The 24,926-nt window shown below is 49.7% G+C and overlaps 1 protein-coding gene across 2 annotated transcripts in view; it reads left to right on the plus strand.

Moving 5' to 3' along the window:
* The first annotated feature begins 1,090 nt into the window (after nucleotides 1–1,090).
* Nucleotides 1,091–24,926, plus strand: part of Limd1 (LIM domain containing 1) — a 44,644-nt gene continuing 20,808 nt past the window's right edge. The window contains exons 1-2 of one of the 2 annotated variants that reach the window (XM_005082287.4): nucleotides 1,091–2,985; nucleotides 23,094–23,195. In XM_005082287.4, coding sequence (XP_005082344.1) covers nucleotides 1,653–2,985; nucleotides 23,094–23,195 — 1,435 coding nt within the window. In that variant the 5' untranslated portion in view covers nucleotides 1,091–1,652. Of the gene's footprint in view, nucleotides 2,986–10,231; nucleotides 10,689–23,093; nucleotides 23,196–24,926 lie in introns of those variants that run through there. The other variant, XM_021234200.2, reaches the window with a different exon arrangement.

The raw sequence follows: 24,926 nt of genomic DNA on the forward strand, positions 1-24,926 counted from the left end.
CAACGACTATTTACATAACATTCACATCTCATTAAGTAGTATAAGTGATCTGGAGATATTTAGAGTAGGAGGGGAGAAGCCTACAGGTTAGCGACTTTAGCATATCCTTGATTTAAATGGCGTTCAAAAACCAAGCACGAAATAAAGGGGTTGTGAGGTGTGTGTGTGTGGGGGGGGGGAGGTAACTTTATGGGGAGGTGATTTCACCTGGGAAGGAAGGTGGGCACTAGGAAGTTCCATCGGCCAGAGAGCTCAGGGAAGACCCCAAATCAGGAGGGTAGGCAGGGCGGCCAGAAGCGAAGCCACGTTTTCTAAATCCTAAGTAAGTCTTGAGGATAGAACTTCACGAGCGACAGTCCTTGGATTTGCTTTAGCTCACTGTGGCTGGGAGATGTGCAGGGAGGGTATCCTGTACCATGGGGGCGGAGGGAGGGAGAGCAGAAAAGAAAAGCAAAACCTGGCACCCTGGACCAGCTTGAGTGAGGTTCAAGAGTCTCCAAATAGACGACAAGCCTCTCTGGGCATGTGTAGCGTAGGATGTCCAACACAAGTGTGCTCCAAGCCATCACTTTATGGACAACACTACGCCCTCCCTCCCCCCCCCCCCCGTTTTTCTTTCTTTGGATCTGGGCCTCCTATGCTTTGCTGACTGTGCAGACCACGGGGACTCTCGTCTCTGTCAAAGAGGACCAGCCACAACATCCTAGGTTAGCAGCCGCGCTCGCTCCTGAGACAAGTCTGGCGTCGGGTTCTCTGGAGAAGCGGTGGCCTCGGGCAGCCAGGGGCCTGGACACCGAACTCCAGGCACCGGCGACTCCAGCACACTTGTCTCCTCCCTGGATACTCCCCCAGCGCCGCCAGGGGTGGAGCCCGTGGGGGCACAGGCATGAGAGGCCGGCCGGGAGGCTAGGCTCATCCCTGGCTCTCGGGCGAGCTCTAAACAGTCTGCGCGAAAGCACGGTGCGAGCGGCCGGTCCCTCTCGGGGCCCAGCGCGGGACCCAAGGCTCGGCGCGCGCTCCACAGGCCTGCAGGGGGCGCCCGCGCCCCGCGCCCCGCGCCCCGCGCCGTCCCGCCCTCCGAGCCTCCGCCGGCGCCCCTGCGCGTCCCGGGGCGGGCGCAGAGGACCTGCTAACAACTCCGGGGACTGACTGCCCGCGCTCACTTCCGCGTCCCGCCGCCGGCCGCCGCCATCGGACAATGGGCCGCGCGCCGCGGCTGCAGTGAGCTCGGCGGGACCCGCCCGCCCGCCTGCCTTGGGCCAGCCGCTGCCCCGTGGGTTTGCAAGTTCGGTTGCCCGGCCTGGATGTGGGTTTGCTTTTTTCTGTTTACATTCAACGTCTTCTTCCGTCTTGTTTTTGGTTTTATTTCTTAGAAAAGAGAACTTTTCAAAGCAGTCTCGGCGCAGCTGAAGGCTGCTCTGCCCCCACGTGGACGCTCCCCAGGGGAAAGAAGTCTGGAAGTAAACTTAGCCCCGCTGGCCTGAAGGCCTCAGCTTTGGTTGGACCGTAAGTTTTGGAGTCATGACCTTCTGGCTGGGCAGGTGGGAATCTTTATCCGCTTTGGGCTGGACCTGAACCTCGGCTGGCACCCAGATCTCCCCACCCCAAGCACACCTTGTACCGGAGCTAGGCCCCGGACGCTGATCTGCAACATGGATAAATATGACGACCTGGGCCTGGAGGCCAGCAAGTTCATCGAGGACCTGAACATGTACGAGGCCTCCAAGGATGGACTCTTCCGGGTGGACAAGGGTGTCAGCAACAACCCTGAATTTGAGGAAACTCGAAGGGTGTTCGCGACGAAGATGGCCAAAATCCACCTCCAGCAGCAGCAGCAGCAGCAGCAGCAGCAGCAGCAACAGCAGCAGCAGCTCCTACAAGACGAGGCCCTGTCTAGGGCGGGCAGAAGCCCTGTCAACGGTGGGAGCCGTCAGGGTGTGAGCAGCAAGCTGACCACAGCAGATGGTGCCGCCAAGCCCCCTCTGGCTGCGCCAACAATGGCACCTGGATTAGCTACCACCACTGTGGGTGTGCAGCCCTCATACCCATCTCAGGAGCAGAGGCCTGGCAATCAGAACTGTGGTTCCAGGGAGGCACCCGTGAGTTCCCAGAGGCCTGCTTTACACGGTCTGGGTCCCTGTGAAGACCCTTCCTGCCTCACTCATGGAGACTATTATGACAATTTCTCTTTGGCAAGCCCACAGTGGGGTGATAAACCAGAGGTGTCCCCCAGCATGAATCCGAGTGTAAGGAGTGGGTGGCCTGGTTGCCCAGGGAGCGATTCCCCATTGCCCAGCTCCTGCGGGGACCATTACCCTTACCAGCCTTTTGAGAGTGGCATTAGTGGCCATAGAAATGTGAAGCCAACAGGCCTTTGGTCTACTGCCTCCTCTCAGCGCGTGAACCCCGGCTTTTCCTCTCTGGGCTTGAAGAATGGGACCCCAGCTCAACCCAGGAGCACAACTGTTTCTGCACCTCCGGTCCCTAACAGCACCAGCCAAGGAGCTTGTCCGAGAAGAGATTCAGGTCTGGGATGTGAGGCTTCAGACAGGGTCCTCAAACCCACTGTGGACGCTCAGCCTTGGCTCCAGGATGGGCCCAAGTCTTACCTCTCTGTTTCTGCTCCATTATCCTCAACAACTGACAAGGACACTACCCAGCCAGGTATGACCCCCGGGCTGGGTCCTAAGCCTGCATCCGTGGACTCTGGCACTGGTCCCAAGCCCAGCCCCACTAGCCTTATCCATCCGGTGATGTCCACTCCATCTGAGTTATCTTGCAAAGAGGGTCCTCCCCTCTGGTCCACCGACAGTAGCCTGGGACCAGCGCTCCCAGAGAGCTCCACCCCCACCAAGGTGAGGTTGCCCTGCCAGACCCCGGCACCAGGTCCTGAGCTTGGACCCTCCACTGCGGAGTTGAAATTAGAAGCCCTTACCCAGCGTCTGGAGCAAGAAATGGACGCTCACCCCAAAGCTGATTACTTTGGTAAGTGAGATACTTGTGGAATTGCCCGTGGTGGGGTGATGGGGTCCCCACCAGAATTGATCTGCTGTTATTCTTTTTTCTTCCTCTTTCAACTGCTTCTGCCGGCTTAGAGACTTGAAAGCGGCTGTGGGCAGAAGGCAGCCCTCATATGTGGGAGTTACCATGTGTGCAGGGTGAATCAGGGTGGGTTGTTCACAACTGCTCTCACAGAAAGGAAATGCTGTGACTTTGAGTTTCAGGGGTGAGAGGTGAAGCTTCAAGCCTCTTGCAGCGAAAGGCCTGGGCAGGACTTGAATGGGAGTGTTTTTCCCAGGGCCAGATATGTGGTTGCTCTGCTCACAGTCACCATGTGTGTGAGTGAGTGGGGTGCGGGCTTTTGGTTCTTGTCTGCTGGTCAGTATGGCGGTTCTGCAGGTAGACCTGGACCAGCCTCATCTCTCTGTCTAGATGCTGGTTAGAAGTGGAATTCTATAGCTCCTCCTTGGACCTGTTGCAGCAGGAACTCAGGGTAGGACTCTGCAGGGTCACTAGAGCCACTAAGCCAGGTGCCTCTTGACTCAGCCCGCACCCAGGTACCAGCCAGCAGCAGGTGACCCTGCTGGGCAGAGACACTAGAGCCCAATTTGTCAGGTGCCAGCAGCCAGGTGATACCCACAGGTGTGGCTTAAACTAGAATGAAGATGCTTCTTGAGGCTTTTACTCAAACTTGGCTGATTTCATTCTCTCTTCTAAAAAAAATAAACCAGGCTCTTTTGAGACTGCTGCCTTCAACTTTTTTTCTCTGCATGGGGTTTGGAGGCAGCAAGAAAAGTATCTGTATTCCTCTGTTGAAAACATCGCCTGTCTCATGGGAGAGCGGCTTGGGAGAGCAGCCTGTGCTTAGGAGTCTGTTGTGGCTTTTTTCATCTTTGTAATTTGTTCTCTCTCCATTTTTGGCCCCTGAGTAATGGGCTCATGATTTCCCCATAGTCCAAGTCCTACCAAATAGCAGCTTTCCCAAATAGAGGAGTGCTGGGACAGGGAATGCCCTTGGAGGGAAAGGTGCTGGCTTTCTCCCACTCTCTGAATGGACAGATTTGTCCTGAGGCCCCAGGAGGGTCCAAGAAGCCGGGCCATGGGCATATATGCAGTCCATGGGAGCACTGGGGTTTGCTCATCATGGGCAGCTCTGGGACCTAGTGCAGCTTTGATGATGGAGTGTCTTCCTAATTCCTCTTGGGCTGGTCATGTGGCAGCAAATTCCTCCCTTTAAGGACTCAGCTGGCAAGTCTTAACGGACCATGTGCTCTCCTAGGCAGCACCTTCCTTGCTTATAAAACCAGTTGACTAGGCCTTAAGATTTGGTATACTAAATCATGGTTAGCTTTTACTCCCAGGTAGAATATTATTTCAAGGCACAGCACTTTTGCCAGAGGGAGCTGAAGTATTCTGTCAGTCAGTAGGACTCTAGTTAGAAGCAAAAAAAGGCTGATGTTTGGTTTGTTATCCTAGATACCTTCCTGAGACAGACTGAAGGTGTCTCTTGGGTATGCCTCTCCCCTTCACTTCCTGTGAGTGCGGTTGGATTCTGAAGATGCCTGGTTTCTGGTTATTTAATGGTTTTTAAAATTGTATTAATGGGGGAGGGATAGGTGGGTTCCTGAGTGCCCTGTGTGTGTGTGTGTGTGTGTGTGTGTCTGTCTGTCTGTCTGTCTGTCTGTCTGTCTGTCTCTGTGTGTCTGTGTAGGTCAGAGGAAAACTTGCAGGTGTCAGTTCTCTCAATCTACCATGTGGACCTTGGAGGCAGCCTTGGCATCAAGTATGTATATATACACCTTTTGAGCCACCTTGCTGGCTCTAGTTTTTAGTTTTTAGCTCAGCACTAAGGGTACTTCTGGAACTTTGCATGGATGTCCTGTGTGTGAGTGTGAGTGTGTGTGTGTGTGTTTAATTCATTAATTAGTTAATTATTTTTTTGAGACAAGGTCTCACTCTATAGCTTAGGTTGTAGCTCTTAATTACCGTCCTGTCTCAGATTCCTGAGTGCTGGGAATATGGAAATCAGCTACTGCATCTGGCTCCTTTATGTGTCTGGGCAGGCCGTGGTTTCTCTCCACTCTCCCTATTTTTCATTTTGATTTGACACCCAAATGGTTGTGCATGTTTATGAGGCAATGAGCATACCGTTTCAGCACCAAGTACAGGGAGCAGGTGAGTGCACTTGGAGTTGCTATACCTCAGACCCTTATCTTTTTTTTGTGTCTGGAAGTTCCTCTGTTATCCAGTCATTTCTCCTCAGCTGTCGTCACCATCCCCCGTGTGTCAGACACGGGGCGCTGTCCCTCCTGTGCAGCCCTGGCCCCATCCTCTCTCCACCCTGCCCGGTCTCTGCTCTGCTCTGCTCTGGTAACACTGGCCTATTCTCTGCTTCTTTGAGATCTACCTGTAAACTTTTGAGTCTGGACGGCAGTGTGTGATGTTCATTTTTCCCTGCCTGATTGACTTCCTGCCTCATGGTGAAAGAAGCCATCGATGCCGTAGGGGGTGCTTTGGGCTCCCAGCTTCCCTGGTGCTCGTTGCTCTTGGGAGAGAGCACTCTCACCCTGTGGCTTCTGTCCTCAGGAAGCTGCTCGTGTGTGCGGCAGGGAGGAGGTGAAGGCGGTGCCATGGACTTGTTTCGTGGGCTCCAACTTTTCCTCCTCACTCTTGTCCTCTCCTCCCTTACTAAGGAAAAGGGACACGAACAAAGACCCATCTCAGCCTGGCTTTCTTGGAAGCTAACTCTGGAACTTTTACCGTGGAGGATGGTTCTCTTAGGGGTCCACATCTGACCCCCTAGGGAGGTGGCAAAGTCCCAAAGTCATCTGACCTTCACACACTTCCCCCAGGCCCCTGTGTGTGGGGCCACCCTGGGAATAGGTGACCTTGGGTGGAGTGTCTGATGACAGGTGACGGCTGTCTGCCAGTCTCACACTAGCATAGACAGTGAAGCAAGTACCACAGCCCCACTTCTGGTGCTGCAATGAACATGTGACCTCGGGTGCCCTGGCTCTGATAATAGCTGCTGCCCACTGAAGGCCAGGCACTGGGTTAAGTGCTTGGGATATGCTGTTGCCAGCTAATCTTCACAGTCAGTCGTGGCGCAGGCACCACTCTCCTCTGTCATAAACAAGGAACCGTGATGGAAAGGTTCAGTGACTTTGCGGGCAGACCACCCTAGACACTGCTTTTTCTTCTGGGGTGGGACTAGTTGGTCTCCCGGTTCTGGCTTAGATGTCCTCTGCTCATCTATCCAGGAGAACATGTGCGCTGCCCCCTCTGCTAGGTGCCTGAGGGTCTAAAAGAAAGAAAAACATAGGTCGTAAAGTGTCTTTCCCCATTAGTAGAGAATGGACCCTTCCCCACCTACAAAGACCCAGAGAGACTGACTCTCTGTCTTCAGCTTTTCAGTGCTTGGCCCAGAGTCTGTAGTAGTGCAGGCACCGGGACACAGGGTGTGATTTACCCTGGGAATGTCTCTGTCCCTGCTTGGGCCCAGCAAGCCCCCAATGGTTTCATTTTAGTGGCTGTGGAGGAGGTGGCTTGAGCAGCCTAAACAAGAAGCCAGCACAAGCTGTCCTGTCACTTCCTGTGTGTGACATTTTCCTTGTCATTTGCTTTTTTGAGACAGGGTCTTATGTAGCCCAGGCTAACCTTGAGCTCTTTATGTAACTGGGGGTGACCTGGGACCGCAGATCCTTCCGTTTCCAACTCCCGAGTGCTGGAGTTACAGGCACCCAGTCCAACCGCTCTTTCTTTTTTAGCAAATCTTATCTGTGTTTGTGGCAGGTATGAAGCGAGGGGCTGAATTCCAGCCTGGGTGGAAACAACAGGCAAGAACATGGCACAGGCTAGATCTGTAACCGAGGAGCACCTCCAGGTTGCTAGAACAGGGCGTCTGTTCATACCAAGCACAGCCTATCATCAGCCCAGGTGACTGCAGAGCGTAGCGTCACCCCAGAAGCCTTTGCAGCCCTTACAGTCGTTATTGCCCCCTGGAATTCACAGCAGAAAATGTGATTTGAGGTAGAATATCATGGCGTGGACGTAAGTGAAAACACACCGTGACATGTTTGGGAGAGAATATGGAAGTTCCGTAGGTCATGGGAGTGAACTGGTCTGGGGATGGCCCTCTTGCAGGCTCTTACAGGAGGAAGCGGCAGGGGTGCCTTCTGTTTGGTCAGTGGTCAGGACTCAGACAGCACGTTGGTGCTCTGTGTCTTCTGGAAGGATGTGACTTCTCACCCAAGCTTCTGTCCTTCGCCTGCACAGCAGCTCATTCATGGCGTCTCTCTTCAGAGACATCAGGGGGCTTACAACCAGGCAGCTCCAGGCTTCTTCCAGAGTCCCACACCCCTTCAGTCAGCCCGTAGATGCACTGAGCATCTGGGGCCATCCCTGCTGGCCCTCAGTGCTCGGCTGAGTTGATAGGGAAGGACACAGGCACCAACGTCAGGTCTGGCACCGGAGGTAAAATGTGTGCTTCCCCTAAGGTACTTTGGCCTTGATCACTCTGCTTGAGAACCCCACCCTCACTGGTGTCCCCGAGCTGCCCTGACTGTTCCCAGCAGATACCTGCCCGCTGATCTCCCTCCAGGTGTCCTGATTGTCTGGAGATAGAGCTCTGACTGACCTGGGTCCCCCACCAGCAGTTGCCTGTCCCATCATGCCTTCTCTCTGAGGCCCTCCCCTCCTTGGGAGGGTGTGTTCCTACTCTTTTCCTTTGTGACCAGGAACACCCCTCCCTGCCCCCACCCCATCCTACCTTTCAGAGCAAGAAGCTGATGTTTTGACATGACTGTTCTTGCCAGAGCTCCTAGAAAATTTTGTTCCTTTCTGTTTGCTGCATACTTGCTGCTACCTAGGAGGCAGGGCTGTGGATGAAAGGACTCATTTGGAAGTCAGGAAGCCAGGTGTTCTGGGCTTAATGCTACCAGAATCCCCAGGGTTGATGCTGGGCAAGTCCCTGTCTCTGCTGAGCTAACATAGCCTCCATATCTTGTCAGGCCCACAGGCCTTAAGGTGTGGCACTGAGACGATTAACGTCTGGATTTTTAGCTTGTCAGTCTGAGAAACATCACTGATCACTGCTGACAGTGGCAGCCACCAGGAGAGATGTGGATCCCTTTGACTGGACGCATCTCCTTTCCAAATTGCTACAGACTTAGTGAAAGCTTTGTTTTTAGTTCGGTTTTCAGTGACAAGTAGTAGCCATTTTTTACTGTGATATTCTGGAAAGCATAATAGGTTTTGGTCTTTTGTGTGTGTGTGTGTGTGTGTGTGTGTGTGTGTGTGTGTGTGTGTGTGTGTGACAGAATCTCACTCTGTAGCTCTGGCTGTCCTGGAACTCACTATGTAGACCATGCTGGCCTCAAATTCACAGAGAGCCACCCACCTCTGCCACCGGAGTGCTGGGATTAAAGTGGTGGTTCTCAACCTTCCTCATGCTGCCACCCTTTAATGCAGTTCCTCATGTTGTGGTGACCCCCAGCCATAACATTATTTTGTTGCTACTTCATAACTGTAATTTTGCTGCCGTTATGAACCACAGTGTAAATGTGTGATATGTGACCTCCCCTGTGGGGTTTGCAACCTACAGGTTGAGAACCACTGGGTTAAAGGGATGAACCACTACACCTGGCTGAGAAACATAATTAAAAAGAGAAAGTGGGGTGTTACACACCTGTGATTCCAGTGCTTTGTAGGAGGATTACTCTAAATTCAAGGCCAGCCTGGGCTACGTCAAGAGACTTTGACTCAAAAAGATTAAAACACAATTAAAAGTACATTAGAGGGCCAGGGAGGTGGCTTAGCAGATGTAGATGTTTGCTGCTGTGCCTAATGACTTGAGTTCAGTCCCCGGGACCTACATAGTGGAAATGGAGAATTGACTTCCATAAATTGTCCTTGGGCCTCCAGATGCATGCTGTGACACGTGCATGCATGTGTGCCTGTGTATGTATACAAATTAATTAGATAGTTATATAAAAAAAGTTAATTGCTTTAGAAAGGATTAAGGGTTTACCTAAGAATAATCCTTGGTACAGGAACAGCCGGGACCACCAGTTTGTGGTGCTCGATGTCCTTGTTCTTACCATCATGTCCCTGGGTGCCCACGGCACTCTCAGACAATGCTGGACCTCGGCCCGGTCATCTGACACTAGATAGTGACCTGAGGCCTCACACTGTGCACTGGTCTTTCCTTCTGTGTCCCCGTGCCTCACATCAAGTAGGCTCAGTGGATTTGAGCTGAAAAAAAAAATGGAGGGATGCTATTTAGGGTAGGAAGGGGGAAGGACTGGGCTTTTTACCAGAGTTAGCACGCTTAATAGTTGGGCAAAACTTGTCAGGACGTTACTTTCCATAGCACCCCACATGTGTTGCTGTTTAATCCTCTCTAGAATGCCATTGCCTTCTCCTTTTACAGACGGGGAAGGTGGGGTACACAGGTGTTCAGTGATCTGTCTGACCACGCAGCTCTGCTGGGCCTCCATACTGAGCTTCAGAACTTGACCTCCATCCAGTTCTGAAAGAACTAGGGGTCCCTGACCAAGGAGCTTACTGGAGCCTCCTCCGTCTCTGGCACCCACGCTGTCTACAGCAGCTGGATCCTTGTTGTGAAGCCCTGCCCAGTATCCATGTCCTCTTCTGCCCAGGAGCCTGTTCCCCTGGAGTGCTTCCCTGCAGTGCTGAGATGGGGCCCCCAGTGCGGGGAACATGACTTCCCAATGGCCAGCCTCTGGCTGCTCCCGTTCCACTCAAGCATGTGGGTCATGACGAGCAGGCCACACCATTGGGAGCGCTTACGTGACTTCCCAGTGTGTCCTAGGCGTGGCTGGAGTGTTCTAGCCCACACTCTTCTTGGAAGCATTCTGTATACTCGTCCCCGGGCAGTGTCCAGAGAGACATGAACCAAACTTAGATGAAACTATGTGGTGTGTATCTGGCAAGCTGAACAGAAGCTTTACCCTCAAACGAAACAGGTCACCAAAATTTCCAAAGCAGGGAGTGTTGGCCAGAAAATATTTATATCTACTCCAGAGTGTGTTTTTTTTTTTTCATTCTGTCCCTCATGGGGGAACCAGCTGGACGTGGGATCTGAGAACCATGCTGTGGGAGACCTTCTGTTTGAACATTTCAAGTAGATGGCTTTGAGGTCTACAGCTGGGTTATTTTTAAGTTTTATAAGCTGTGAGTGTAGACATGGTCAAGTTCCTTCCTCATCTTTCCTGCTCTGTGTGACTTATCTCTGTGTCTCGGGAGAGGGAGAACTGGGTACTCTTGGTTACTGGAGGTTTGTAGAAAACACATCAGGAGCCTGTTGCTCATACGAAGTCCCGGAAGCCTGCCATGATGATGCTTGTCTTTTACATTTTGGGAGGTATAATGACCGAGGTCCTTGGAGGACCCAGTGGACAGGTTCCCCACCCCCACATGCAGATCCCGAGTCAGAGGTGATTGTATTACAGCAGCCCTGTGCTGGACAACAGGTGGTGGCCATTTGGACGTCCGCAGTCGATTTGCTTCTGTTGCCTTCTGACCTGAGCTGCGGCTTCCACGTTCTCTTTCCTTTCAGCAGGGTGGGGCCACGTTGGCTCACGAGATGGTCAGGCCACACCCTGAGGTTTTTGAATCTGCTGAAGTGTGTCCTGCTGTCCTTCCACCACAGTGAGCAATGCTCCCTGGTGAGTCAGTATAATGGCGGTTTTAGAAAGATCTGGACCTCAGGGGCAGCTGTGCCTGGCTCCAGGAAGTTCGCTGACAGAGCTGTCCCTGGCATTAACCAGCTGCTTGGGGAGCAGGACCTAAGTGTGCTGCCTCTGCACTGTGCGAGCTTGAGTGTTTTGCTACAGCTTTTGCTCTTGGTTGTTCATCTCCTGGGGACTCGATGACGTGGCTTTTTGATCTGGTTTCTGTTCCTAGGCTGTGAGCCTCACATTCCTGTTGTTGACTAGGAGGACATTTCCGTCTCTGAGAGTGACAGTGGTTCAGGCAGAATCTTCGGATGGTGTGTGTGTGTGTGTGTGTGTGTGTGTGTGTGTGTGTGTGTGTGTTCGTTACATAGAACAGAAGAGGACTTTGTATGTTGGTATGCTTCAGAGTTTTTCCCCTTCTGCTTGCAGAGAAGCTCAGTGGAGCAGCCTGGTAGTAGGGAAGGTGTGAAACACACATGTGCACAGTGCCCTGATACGTTTCCTTATGTCCATGAAATTGCACAGGGTGTGGGGTTCCCTTCGAGGTTTGTGCTGTGTTTATTTTGGGCTGCTCTGGACCGGGTTCAGGTGACCGCCTGGCCGAGACGTCCCTGAAGTACCAGAAGCCACCTCTCTAACTTTTCTAGTTCCTCGGAGCATCCTTAGGATGGTTGACATCTCATAGTGAGGTATTGTGTTCCCAAGGGACTTAGGGACCAGCAAGAGTCCTACAGTGAACCTGGGAGGCAGAGATGGCATGAAGTGGAGAGGAATCGAAGCCCCCACCCCATGCTACCCTGAGTTTCCCATCACCTGCAAAGTCTCCCAACAGTCCAGGCGGGGCTCCTGAGACCACATGTCTAGGTTGGCTATCCAGAAAACAGAGGTGTGACGGGAAGTAATCTCTGAAGACTGGGGGAAAGAATGGCCCACGATGTGGGGTAACTGGACAGAGGAGGAAGAGTTCAAGGAGGCTCTCACATACGGTGAGGTAGGGCAGCTTTCGCCCGCCTGGTCCCTTAGAGAGCTCTGAAGAGCCCCAGAGACAAGCTCACCGGATCCTACGCAGGCTGGAATGAAGCAGCGCTACGTGCTGGCCGGCACATGTGGTGTCCTCTCTGAGGAGACATTCCTGCTGCACCAAGTCAGGCTTGGAGCTGTTTGTGGGAACGCCGAGTCTCGCAAGCATGCAGGCCATACATCTGCCTGCTCTGTGTTCCCGTTTTCCCATAACCAAGTTGAGCATCTGTTTGTAGTGAAAACTGAGTTGGCTGGTGTAGGTCTGAGCTCTCTAGCACGGGAAGACCGAGGACCTGTGGCTGCTAAGCACATCACAAGGTGGCTTGTGTGAGCCAAGATGTGCTTTACGCATGAACTGTTAAGAGATTCGGTGTAAAGAAAGAAAAGTTGTTAGCATTTCTATATGAGCTGGGTATGGTGGCTCATACCAAATGATCTCAGAGCTTTGGAGATAGAAGCCAGAAGATACCAGCGTTCAAGGTCAATTTAAGCTACATAATCTGTTGTCAGATCACATACGTTTTGAGACTCCTGGACATGACAGGCTAACCAAAATGTTAATAGTGTCACTTGTTATGACTCCTTAAAGTATGGCTGTTTGCAAATGTGAACTCATACCTGGCTTTTCTCACTTTCTTGGAAGCATTCAGGACAGATTATGGGAGATAAGGGGTGGGGTGGGTCCCTTGCTGTTTAAGACGCGTTACTGTGTTCTCAAAAGTACCAAACCATCATTGGTTATCCCATCTCAAAGATGGTGCCAACTGGTGTGCTCTGAGATAGAGACTTTTAAAGATTTTGGGGTTGCCACCCACCCAAGGCAAGGATGGAACAGAGTTCAGCTGCTTCCTTGGAGTGTGTTCCCTGGGAAAAGGCATAGGGGGTCTGAAGCCACTGCCTGCACAGAACAGGATGGAACGTGCTGGTTCTTCAAATGGTCTCTTCTGTCTAGTGAGTAATGGCAGAGCACCTAAGGCTGCTCATCCCACGGTTCAGGTATGTCAAAGCTATCACTTCCTGTCCAGAAAACCAGAACGATTTGGGAACTGGCTCAATAGAGGGCTGCGGGCAAACAGTCAGCTTTTCTATGCTCTGACCCGTTGTGGGGCTGTGTAACTTTGCCTAGGCTTAAGTCTCCCTAGAAGCTTGTGGGGAAGGGAGGTGGCAGGTAGCCAGGTTGGGGCACAGGCTGGGAGGTGTTGTTCCAGGCAGCTTCTGCAGGCCTGACAGAGCTGGGGCCGTGCTCCCAGGTGGCAAGGGTTTAACAGAGGCCCCTTGTTGGCCAGCCAGAGGTCAGTGTGAGACATGGAATTGGCTGGAGCTGGCAGCAACCCCTCTTCTGCTTGTGGCCCACGACTGCAGTTCTCTGTCTGACCCATTCCTGGAGGTGGGTGCGTGTTGTGTATAAAAGACAGCTCTGCCCAGGTTCATAGCCACAAAGCAAAGAAATAAAGGCGAGTGTAGGCGGAATGGAGATAGTGCTTTGGGAGGTCTTTGCCTGCGTCGAATGCTCCTGGGCAAGCATATACCTTCAGTTCCCTCGCTTTTCTGGCCCAGCGTGGACATGACTTGGTGTCAGCTCACTTCTGATATGCCCTGTCCACTCTCAGCAGTCACAGCCCCCCCCCACTCCCATCCTCCATAGCACAAGTCAGGGTGATAGCAGCTTATTAAAGTTTCAGACAGAGAGACATTAGACTGAGAGACGGCTCAGCAGCTTTGAGTGTTTCTTGCTCTACCGAGGACCCAGCTTTGGTTCCTAGCATCCACATTAAGTGGCTTAGAGCTTCCTGTAAGTCCAGCTCCAGGGTATCCCACCTTTTCTAACCCAAGGGCACTTGTGCTCACACATCCATATACCCACACACGTAATTAAAATAATAAATCTTTAAATCAGTGGTTCTCAGCTTGTGAGTTGCAACCCCTCTGGGGTTGAATGACCCTTGCACATGTCAGATATCCTGCATATAAGATACTCACATTATCATTCATAACAGTAGCAAAATTATAGTTATGAAATAGCAAGGAAAATAATTTCGTGGTTGGGGGGTCCCCACAACGTGAGGAACTGTGTTAAAGGGTCACAGCATTAGAGAGGTTGAGAACCACCGCCTTAGACAAAGACACATGTAGATAGAGGAGAGTGTACACTCCCAAAACAGGGAGTCGGCTGCTTGAGGGAGACTCACACTCAGGTGTCTTTACAATGGCTGTATGTATGGCCCTGAGACCTTCTACCTTACGTTGTTCAAAGCATCGAATTACAACACAGTATAGAGATGAAGCAAAGCTAAACATTTGAGTTAAGTTTACAAAAACAAATAAAAATATATGAACTGGCTTACTTATTTCTCTTAAAAGATTTTCTTTTATAGGGCCAACAAGGTAGCTCAAGTGGGTAAAAGTGCTTGTTGTCAAGCCCAGAGACCCAAGTTTGATCCCTGGGACCCACACGGTAGAAGGAGAAAACTATCTTCTGCAACTTGTCCTCTGGACGCCACATAAATAAATGTAAAACAGTAATTTCCTTTACAAATAAAATTGAAGGTGGCTTTCTGAAGTACACTGAAGGATGAGGGGGCAGTGCTAGCTAGCACAGGTAAGTCGAGCGGTAAACGTTCTAGCCCCAAGCGAAAATAGTTCATGTGTTGTTTTTAATGTCCTTGTTTGAGATGTCTTTAGGAAAACATGTGCCATCCCTGTAGGCATTATGAGTACACCATGCCAGGAACATAGATGTTTCTGTCCTTCCACAAAGTATGAATAAGGAATAATGAACCCATAAGCTCTGTCAGACTTGTTTGCTACAATTTGCCAAATGTCCTGCTTTCCCTCCATAGCTGGCACAGATAAACACAGAATCTTTCATTCCCCCTCCCTCTTTTTTTTTCTAACAGGGTTTCTCTGTGCAGTGCCAGCTGTCCTGGAGCTCACTCTGTAGACCAGGCTGGCCTTGAACTCAAAAAGATCTGCCTGCCTCTGCCTTACAGAGTGCTGGGATTAAAGGTGTGTGCCACCACCACCAGATTCATTGATTCATTTTTAAATGACTACAACTCTCAGATCCCATGCTCCACATAGTAATTCTCTCTCTCCCTGCCCCCCATTCCTCTGTCCCCTGTGTGGGGACACCCATGGCAGGTGTGTGTGGAGGTCAGAAGGCGATTTGTGGAGCTGGTTCTCCCCTTCTACCTTTGCATGGATTCTGGGCATGGAGCTCAGGTCTCCATGCTTCCGTTGTTAGATTTCCAGTGCCTTCACCATTGTGCCACGTTGCCAGCCCTTTGGCAGATTTGGTTTTTGTTTTGTTTGTTATCTTTTTTCCAATTTTAAGCCGGGCAGCCTTAGTAAGCAATATTTCCCTAAGAAAAGAAGCTTAGTGTTCTACTCCAGGTTACATATAAAACTGACCTTCAAGTCTCATTATTGGAGGCTGGGGAAATGGCTCAGTGGTTAAAGTGCTTGTCACATAGGCAAGTGTAAGGATTGGAGTTTGGTTCCCCAGAACTCACATAAGCCCTGGGTGGGAGTGGTGGTCTGCCTTTAATTCGAGCTTTGGAAGGTGGGGATGGGCGCCCCAGAGCAAGACGAGCCATACTGGCAATCTCCGGGTTTGATGAGAGACTTTATCTCAGTGAGCACGGTGGAAGAGAGATGGAGGATGATTCCAAAATCAACCTTGGACCTCCACGTGCACAGAAACTGTTCCAACTGGGGCCCAAGCAGCTCTTTGCTCTAAGAAGAAACTTAGGGAGACACCCATGCTTGTTAATGCACCCCGACCCCAGAATTGCATCCATGAACCTGCTTCTGACTCTGTAGGTTTTTGGTTTGTTGTTGAGACAGGGTTTTTCTGTGTAGCCATGGTGTGGCTGCCCTGGAACTCAATCTGTAGACCAGGCCGGCTTTGAACTCACAGAGATCTACCTGCTTCTGCCTTCCAAGTGCTGGGATTAAAGGCATGTGCCACCACTGCCCAGCAGTCTATAATTTTTTTAAAGGTTTATTTTATTTTAAAGTGTGTGTGTGTGTGTGTGTGCATGTGTGCACACTGAAGCCAGCTCAAGTGTGGCGAGCATGGCTCTGGCAGGCCTTGCCCTTCTTACCCATCCCTCTACCTTGCTAAAAAGCTATTAGATTACATTTGGTAAAGCTAGCCACCAAGGTCTATTCCCTTATTTGGCCACTTCCTCCTCCTGAGGCCGACTACCAAGATCCAGCTATCAAAGTACTAATCCAGCATTCAAAATCCCCCTCTGGTTCACCTAATTAACATATTCAATCAAAATATGTCACTACATCCTAGCCCATTCTAATACAGATTCCCCCATTTTTTTGTTCAAAACAAAAATTATACCTGCAAGGTTATTTGCTGCTGTTTTTCTGCCTGAGTCAGAAAGCAGCCACTTCAACTTTTCTTCCTAGGTGTTTTGGTGTGGTTTGTGCTTAAATCCAGAGGTCCAGGAGGGAGCCCCAGCTGTGTGGGGTGAGGGTGGGATCTCCTTCACACATGGGAGTGCAGGCGCCTAAGGAGTCCAGAGAGGGCAATGGGTCCCCCTGGCACAGGAGTTACAGGCAGTTGTGAACTGCCAGAGGTGGGTGCTGGGAATGGAACTCTGGTCCTCTGCAAGAGCACTTTATGCTCTTAACCTCTGAGCTACCTCTCCAGCCTTGTTGGTATTGTTTCTATGGGCATCTGGTATTTCTTTCCTCCTCAGGAAGAATTCAGTGAAATTATTGGACCCCATAGAGTGAGTTTAAAAGAAAATGATGTATCAAATTGTCCTCTAGAGATGTGATTTATGCTTTTCGTTCCCTTATAAGAGTGTGTGCAGAAGTTCAAGGGGTTGCCCAGCGGTGGGCTGTGAGAAGGCTTAGTGGAAGTGAGGTAGAGCATCTTAAGCCCCTCTTCCTTTGAGTGCAGGAAAACATGGAGGCCAGTAGCTGGAGAGCAAGGGACAAGTTGACAGTGACTGAGAAGTTGCCACCCAAACTTCCTTTCCCACTTAGTGAATGGGCCTTTGCTGGGTTTGAGGCCATGTGTTTGGTGGCAGCTGAAGAAAGCAGGCTGGTGCAATGGCTGTAGCCCCAAGTGGCCTTAAGTACTTCCTTTTGTGGGTTAGTGACGGCCTCGCCAATTGACTCAGGGACTGAGTGCGTAGGAGAAGGTAGAAGCAGGGACACCCATAGAATCAGGCAATGCTCTATTGTGTCGTCTGCGTATTCAGAGGGTCAGCTGGTAAACTTTGACTTTGGGGGCGATATTGGATATCACCAGAACAGCTGGCCTTGAGAGGAGGTGATGTGCTCAATGGGTTAGGTAAACATCCAACACAGCTGCCTCAGGGGATATTTCATAACCTTTAGTGTGGCAGGAAAGGAGTGTTGTTAGGATCACTGGTCCAGCCTTGATCCAATGGTGTGGCCCATTTACAGAACCCATTGATGTCCAGAGCTGCCCAGGACCACAGGCTACAGCTTTTAGCTGAGAAACAGCTTTGTGCAAATCCACTCTAGGCTTTGTATCCTCTTCTAGCATTCTCCATGTCCCACGTGTCTTAGTCAATGACCTGTTGCTGAGAAAAGACGCCATGACCACAGCAACGCTTACAGAAGAAAGCATTTAATTGGGCTGGCTTCCACTTCGGAGGTTTAGTTCATTATTATCATGGTGGGAGGCATGGCAGCACACAAGGAGACTTGGTGCTGTCTCCAGTAGCTGAGAGTTCAACAGCCAATCCGCAGGCAGCAGGAAGAGAGGAAGCCACTGGTCCCGGCTTATGCATTTGAAACCCCAAAGCCCACCCCTAGTGACACGTTTCCTCCAATAAGGCCACACTCCCTAGTCCCCCTCAAGTTGTACCACCCCCTAATGACCAAACATTCAAATATGTGAACCTTTGGGGGGCCATCCCTATTCAAACCACCACACCATCCTTGACAGGCTGCCCTGACCCTCACATCATCTCCCTTTTAGCACGCAGTAGGGTGTGTGATATCCAGTGGTAGGAGCAGAGAGTACAGCTCCAAGAGACTGCCCTTCCTCACTGACCAATAAGCCAAGGTGTGACAGACTGGTGACCTGTACTGAGGGCACCTCTGGGTTTTTCTTTTGTTTTTTGTTGTTGTTTTTTCTTTCCTGCTTGTTTGGGGGAATGGTCTCACTGTATAGCCCAGCCCAGGCTGGCCTTGAGCTCAAGATTCTCTGCCTTAGCAGAGATGGCATCATCTTGTTTAAAGTCTTTCCATCACACTTTTCCATCCAAGTTGGCCCTGGACTGGACCAAGGGAACTTGTAGGGTCCGCTTAAGCCAGTGATGGACAGGGAGGAGGTCAGGATTCTATTCTAGCTGAACTTGCTAAAGCCACTTTACAGCCTTGCTGTAGCTTCCCCCCCTTTACAGAGAGTAGGGACCATAGCAGGACCAGAAACCGGCTTTGAGAGTGGGGAAAATAACTTAGTATCAGCTTGAAGCAACTGCTTCCTCAAGGAATGTTGAAGACCAGGCTGGGTTGGATCTGCCTTTGATCTGTTATACTGTGTTACTGGTTTTCAGTTATTCTCCCTGGAACTGGTGCAGGGGCTGAGACACTATCCTACTGTGCGAGTCATATCTATATCTGTTTTCAGTTATGTATTTAAGAAATGTTTGTTGTGCACTTGAGTATTTGTATGTACATCACATGTATGTAGGAGTCCAAGGAGGTCAGAGAGGTGTTAGATGCCTTGGAGCTGGATTTACAGATGCTTGTGAACTGCTATGTGGATGTTGGGAAATAAACCCAGGTCCTCTGCAAGAGCAGTAAGTGCTCTTAACTGGTGACCCATCTCTCCAGCCTGTTAAGTATTTTCAAGATTCCATTAATTTTTTTTTAATTTCAGGAAAAATTTCTACACATGTAAGCAATCAGGAAAGCATTGCCATGTATGAAGAGAGTCAGGCACCGGGGACCTACATATGCCAGTGCTGTTGTATTGGTCACAATTCTTGTTGCTGCGACAAATGCCTGACAGAAACAATTTAAGGAAGGAAGGGCTTCTCTTAGCTCAGTTAGAGGGTACAGTCTGTCATGGTGGGGAAGTCACAGCAGTAGGAATTGGAGGCAGCGGTTCACATTGCATCCATGCTCGGGAAGCAGAGGCGATGGTGCTTAACTATCTCTTTTTTTATTTTTAAAGAATATGTTTACAGAGTCCTCCCTGCATGTATCTTGCTCACCGGAAGAGGGTGCCAGATCTCATTACAGGTGGTTGTGAGCCACCATGTGGTCATTGAGAATTGAACTCAGGACCTCTGGAAGAACAGCCAGTGCTCTTAACCTCCAAGCCATCCCTCCTGCCCTCTCTTTTTCCCTTTCATTCATCTGGACTCCAGCCTATATATAGGATGATGCTGTCCACAGTTAGAATGAAGCTTCTCACTTCAGTGTACCTAGTCTTCTCCTACAGACACGTTCAGGTGTTTGTCCCCATGGGGGATTCTAGGTCTTGTCACATTGACAATATTAGTCACCACAACCACTAGCATGGAGCCCAAATATGTCATCAGCAATTATAACAATAGTTTCCTTAGCGGGAGAACTTTTCTGTTGACTCCTGGTGAGTTGAGAGGCTCTCTGGGAAATCCGTGACAAAAGACATTGTGGTATAACACAGTAAGGTGTTGGTGGCTTTTTTGCTTGGCACCCAATTTTTCTTCTCCATCACATGGAAACTTCTGGCCTGCTAACTGCCCGAGGCCCTGGCCACCAGCTGTGGCCTCTCAGATGAGAGGCGTGCGTGCAGGGTGAACCAGGGTGGGGCCCCCTGTTTTGCAGAGGTCCAGTGATCTAGGCCTCATCATTCGGTGGCAGGAAAGCCTCATCCTCTGGAGTCTTAGCTCGATGATAAATCCTATTGCTAAGATCCTAGAGGAAAGTAAACAAGAACAATGAATGGCATACTAATGTCTACTGACTGAGTTAATGCTCTTTCAGCAACATATTCAGTGTGGATGGTCCCATGAAGCAGAGACCCGGGCATGCATTTTTGTTCAGGGTTCCTCCGTGTCCAAGGTGCCTTGAGGAGAAAGGTGGCCTTGGGTTCCTCCTTAAAGCTGTGGATTCATTGTATCCTAAATGTGAAGACAGCATCAGGGAGGAACGCAGTGCCTTTGACCTTTGTTGTGTGACAAAACTTTTCCTGGGGAGGTGAAACACGCACATCTATTCACCCCAGTTAGGGATCCGATGACAGACCAAAGTGCAGATGCCAGCAAATTCCAACGTGATGAACCAATGAGTTTTACTGGGGGTTATGTATAGGAGTATTGGTGAGGGGCCACTTAACAGGAGCAGAAATGACACAAAGACAGCTACATCACCAAAGCCCACCCCCAGCACAGGTGACAGCTCACAAAATCTGGGAACCTGGAGCTCACACTGTACAGCCTGCAGGCAGCTCAGCAGGCTGGATAGCATCCTCTTCAGCTGCTCAGTTGGTCTAAACCTCTTCCAGGCAGCCAGTCTTGTCTAAGATCCTTCTTTGCAGCTAGCTGTGGTTCACTCTGGTAGGGAGGGGTGCCTGGTGAATCTGGTCAGTTTCAGGAACTTCCTGAAGCTATTTTGAGTTGTTTGTTACCCTAGCTAAGGAGTTTCCTCACGGGGTGGTGTTTTTCAGTCCTGCAGGAAACTCACACGCCCACCTCTTTTTACTTCTCACTTCCTTATGAGGCCTGTACGGTGGACAGGAAAAGTCACAGATGTTGAGTAAGCCTGACTTTGGAGCTCTCTGCCTTCTTCACCTTTGAACTTCATTTGTCACATACTTGGCAATGTATTTGAATGTATATTTAATAATAATATTAAAAAAGTACTGCAGAGGCGGGCATGTGTCTAATGGATGCTCATTCATAGGCTGGGACACCAGAGACCGGATTGATCTTTGACCTAAAACAGCCCAGAATTTAAAAAAGAAAATAAATGGATGAAGCATAGGAACCAAAAGGTTTTCATGAGACTCGGGCACGACAGTCGTTGCTAGAGAAATGCAGCCGGAAAGCCACAATGAGGTTACACCACACATCTGTTAGAATGGATAGCACTGAAAGTTGCCTGTACCAAGTATTGGCAAGTATGTGGAGAAGCAATGTCTCCTCAACGGCTGTTGGGATGTCAGATGAGCTCCCTTCTTCAGAAAACAGTTGGGCAGGGCTTGAGGGTGTGGTTCAGTTGATAGAGTGCTTGCCTAGCGTGCCGGAAGTCCTAAGAGGCCCCTGCTCCATCCCCGGCACACATAAATACACAATCTCAGTATGTGGGCGTCAGCAGAAGCAGGAAGTTCAGAAATTCAAAGTCATTCTTGGGTACATGTGTAGTCTGAGGCTTGCCTGGGCTATATGAGACCCTGTTAATTTTGTTTTTTAAGGAAACGGTTGGACGGTTTCTTAGGAAGTCAACCACAGACCAGCTGTGAGACCTGAGCATTCTACTTCTAGGGCTTTAGAGGAAAAAAAAAGAAGTTTAGGTCTAGGTCTGTACTGTCACTTGCAGAAGGGTGTATTTTTATGGGAAGGGCTTGTGGATCAGAGGTGGCCTTTGTGGTTTGTGTGGGGGCAAGAAGGCAAAATGGGGGGGTGGGCCAGGCTGGCTGTGGGGGGGTCAGGAGCATGGCTGTTCTTAGGTCTGAATCCTGAGCAGGACAGCTGACCAAGGTGAGAGAGGAGCCCCATCCCTTCCTGAGGTGCCACACACATGGTGTGAATGGCCACACAGAGATGCCACACCCACAGTGTGAATGGCCTCAGATGGGCTCGATTCCGTATTTCAAACCTCCCAGCAGTGTGACCTTTCTAGAAATTGGCTTGTGGGGAGGAGAAGACAGTAGGGCCTTTTTAAATGAAGGTCTGAGCGATAGGCACATGTTTCCCAGAGTGTGAATGGCAACCCACTGTTTTTTTTTTTTCTACCCTTTCTCTCCAAAAGGACCTTTTCTGTCCATTTGCCACTCATCATCCATACCAAATATTTGTCCTGCTGATGTGACGTTGCATGGATGCTCTTCACTCCATGAACAACAGTTTGAACATGGGGTTTTGGGGTTTCCTTCCTTGTTTTGTGTCTGTGCCTGGCAGTCCACATGGTGAGGAACCATGCTTGCAGGCCAAAGAAATGAAGTCAGGAGAGGCAGACAGGAGGCCGGAGGCAGTAAGTAACAAGCCTCAGATAAGGGAGAGTTAGAAGAGAACATTTTCGGGCAGGGTACAGAGAGTGGGGAAGGCCTGCTGTCTAGCTAGTCTTGGGAGGCTGGAGGTCCAGAGGGTAACCTTTGAGATGGCATAAGTCTTATGAGTAAGACTTGATGGCTCTGGCCTTTTCTCCCCGTGAGCCTTAATGAGACAAGTTCACTTCTTGGAACTAGGCTGGCAGATGTATGTGATATGTAATGCCTGTGCATATGTAATGTTTTCTCTTTGCTTGAGTAGTTGGTATCAGGTTAGACTTTCTTAGTAGTGATTGGTTTGTCAATTTAAAATAGGAACTCTGGCTGGGCATAGTGTCTCCTGCCTTTCATCCCACAGCATGTGTAAAGCAAAGGCAGGCTGATTTCTGTGAGTTCAAGGCCAGCCTCATCTACATAGTGAGTTCCAGGACAGCCAAAGCTACAAAGTAAGACCGTGTCTCGATAAAAAGACAGAACTCTAAGGCAGAGGCAAGTGAATCTCTGAGAGTTCAAGGCCAACCTGATATACATAGAGAATTCCAGGATATCCAGGGATACATAGAGATCTTTATCTCAATCAATCAATAAATAAATAAAATAGGAACTCTGAAATAATACAATAAGTTGGTTATATGCTGAGTGCTAGAAAGCTCTAAAACATATATATATATATATATATATATATATATGTAAAATTCACATTAAATTAAAATTTCAGCCAATCATTCGGACACATGACTGAAATTAATCCCAGTACTCAGAAGGCTGGAGTAGAAGGACTGTTATGAGTTTGAAGCCATTGTGGGATTATATAATGAGTTCTAGGCCAGGCTGGGCTACAGAGTAAGAACCTGTCTCGATCTACTTAAAGATATTCAAACACTTTTGAGGTCAGATTTTTTTTTTCCCTGAGCTATGTTATAGTCATGGTTTGGTTAGGATTTGGTTTTCTGAACGGTGTGAGCCTTTGAAAGCTCTGGGCAGGTGTGGGGACAGTGTGTGTGTATGTGCTGTTACCTGCTGATGGTGGCTGTTTTCTGTGTTTGTAAGGACTGAGCACTGAGAAATCCATGCAATATTGTGGTGGGGGACGTATTCTGCTTTGTTCATTGGCTTTTTCATGACTTTTTAATCCAAGTTCCCTCCTGACTTGGCGTTGTCTTTTTGCCTTATAGGAGCCTGTGTGAAATGCAGCAAAGGGGTGTTTGGAGCCGGCCAGGCCTGCCAGGCCATGGGGGACCTCTACCACGATGCATGCTTCACCTGTGCAGCCTGCAGTAAGTATGCAGCGGGGGTGGGGCGGGGTGGAGAAGAGCACAGGAGAGAGAGTGGGGGGGGGTGAGACTGTGGGGGTGGAACCCAGAGCTTCCTATACATCCTAGGCAGTTGCTCGGTCATGGAGTCCAACTGGACAGGATCCTTTAGAGCAAGGATTCCCAACCCCCAATACAAGGCTAATGAAGTAAGGTGACTTATCTCTAAGTGTTTAAGATGGTGATGGTAGGTTGGGTGGTTTCAAACTCATCCTTAATAACACTAGGTTTGTAATGTACTGTGGAGGCCTCAGGAACAGAGGGAAGAGATGCTCAGGGCCAGGTCAGTTATCTCCCCAACTAGTGGACCATTCATGCATATATCACATGGACAACTGGAACCTTCAGTGCACCCAAGGCTGTCGTCATTTCCAGTGCGTCGCAAGAACACACACCGCCTGGGTTGAGCTGATGGCAGCTGGTCACTGTTGGAGTCTGTCAGACAGAATGTTTGCATATCCGACTGAGTCGTGGATTATGTTTGATTCTGCCCTCTGCTGAAGATTACAGGAGATTTTTGTAAAAAGAAGTTCCTCTCTCTTTCTCCCTCCCTTCTTCCTGCCTTTCCTTTCTGTTCTGAAAGTCACCTCTTAGCCTGGGCCCTGCTGGTGCATGGCATGCCTTTAATCCCAGCACTGGTTTGGGAGGGATGTCGGTGGATCTCAGTTCAGCCAGCCTGGCTACAGAGTTCCAGGATATCCAGGGCTACACAGAGAAACCTTGTCTCAAAGAGGGAGAGGGAAAGAGAAAAGAGAAAGAAAGAATGTTATCTCTTCTCTGGGTCATAATGCCACACAGGGACAGCTTCCATCCTTTCTGTGTCTTGATTCACATATGAACCTTTCTGACAACTCATCCCTTTCTGTGGTTACATCTACCTCACGTGTTTGATCATCAGTTCCAAGGAAGTTGGTGAAGAGAGCGAACCCTGTTGAGGTAGAGAGTGGCAAGACACTGTAAGAATGGTTTTAGGGGAAAGTAAGGAACAGTATATGGACAACATATACATGAAATATGTTAGGCAAAATATCATTGGTGGGGCTGGTGAAATGGCTCAGGAGTTAAGAGCTCCGGCTACTCCTCCAAAGGACCTGGGTTTGATTACCAGCACCTACAGAGTGCAGAGTGACTCATATTTGTCTCTAATGCTAGTTTCAGGGGATCTGATGCCTTCCTATGGCCTTCACAGGGACCGGGCAAGCACACAGTGCACAGACAGACATGTATGCAAACAAAGCACATACATACATACGTGTGTGTGTGTGTGTGTGTGTGTGTGTGTGTGTAGACAGAGTTTTCCTGTCCTAAACAGCCAGTCCAAATAACCACTCAGAGTCTTACTATTAATTATGAATGCTTGGCCAATAGCTCAGGCTTGTTACTAGATGACTCTTGCATTTTAAATTAACCCATATTTCTTACCTACACTATGCCACATGGCTCATGGCTCATTTCCTCATTTTCTCCATGTCCTGCTTCCTCTGTGACTGCTGGTGTCTCCCCTGAGTCCACCCTTCTTCATTCCAGTGTCCTTAGTTTGTTTGTTCTATCTATACTTCCTACCTGGCTACCAGACATCCAGATTTTTATTAACCAATCCCAGTGACAAATCTTCACAGTGTACAAAAGGATTATTCCACAGCAAATAATAATAATCATAATAAAAATATTTTTTAAAATGTCATTGGTGGCAGA

The sequence above is a fragment of the Mesocricetus auratus genome, unplaced genomic scaffold, assembly GCF_017639785.1.
Source record: "Mesocricetus auratus isolate SY011 unplaced genomic scaffold, BCM_Maur_2.0 Super-Scaffold_100691, whole genome shotgun sequence".
In the NCBI taxonomy this organism is placed as follows: Eukaryota; Metazoa; Chordata; class Mammalia; order Rodentia; family Cricetidae; genus Mesocricetus; species Mesocricetus auratus.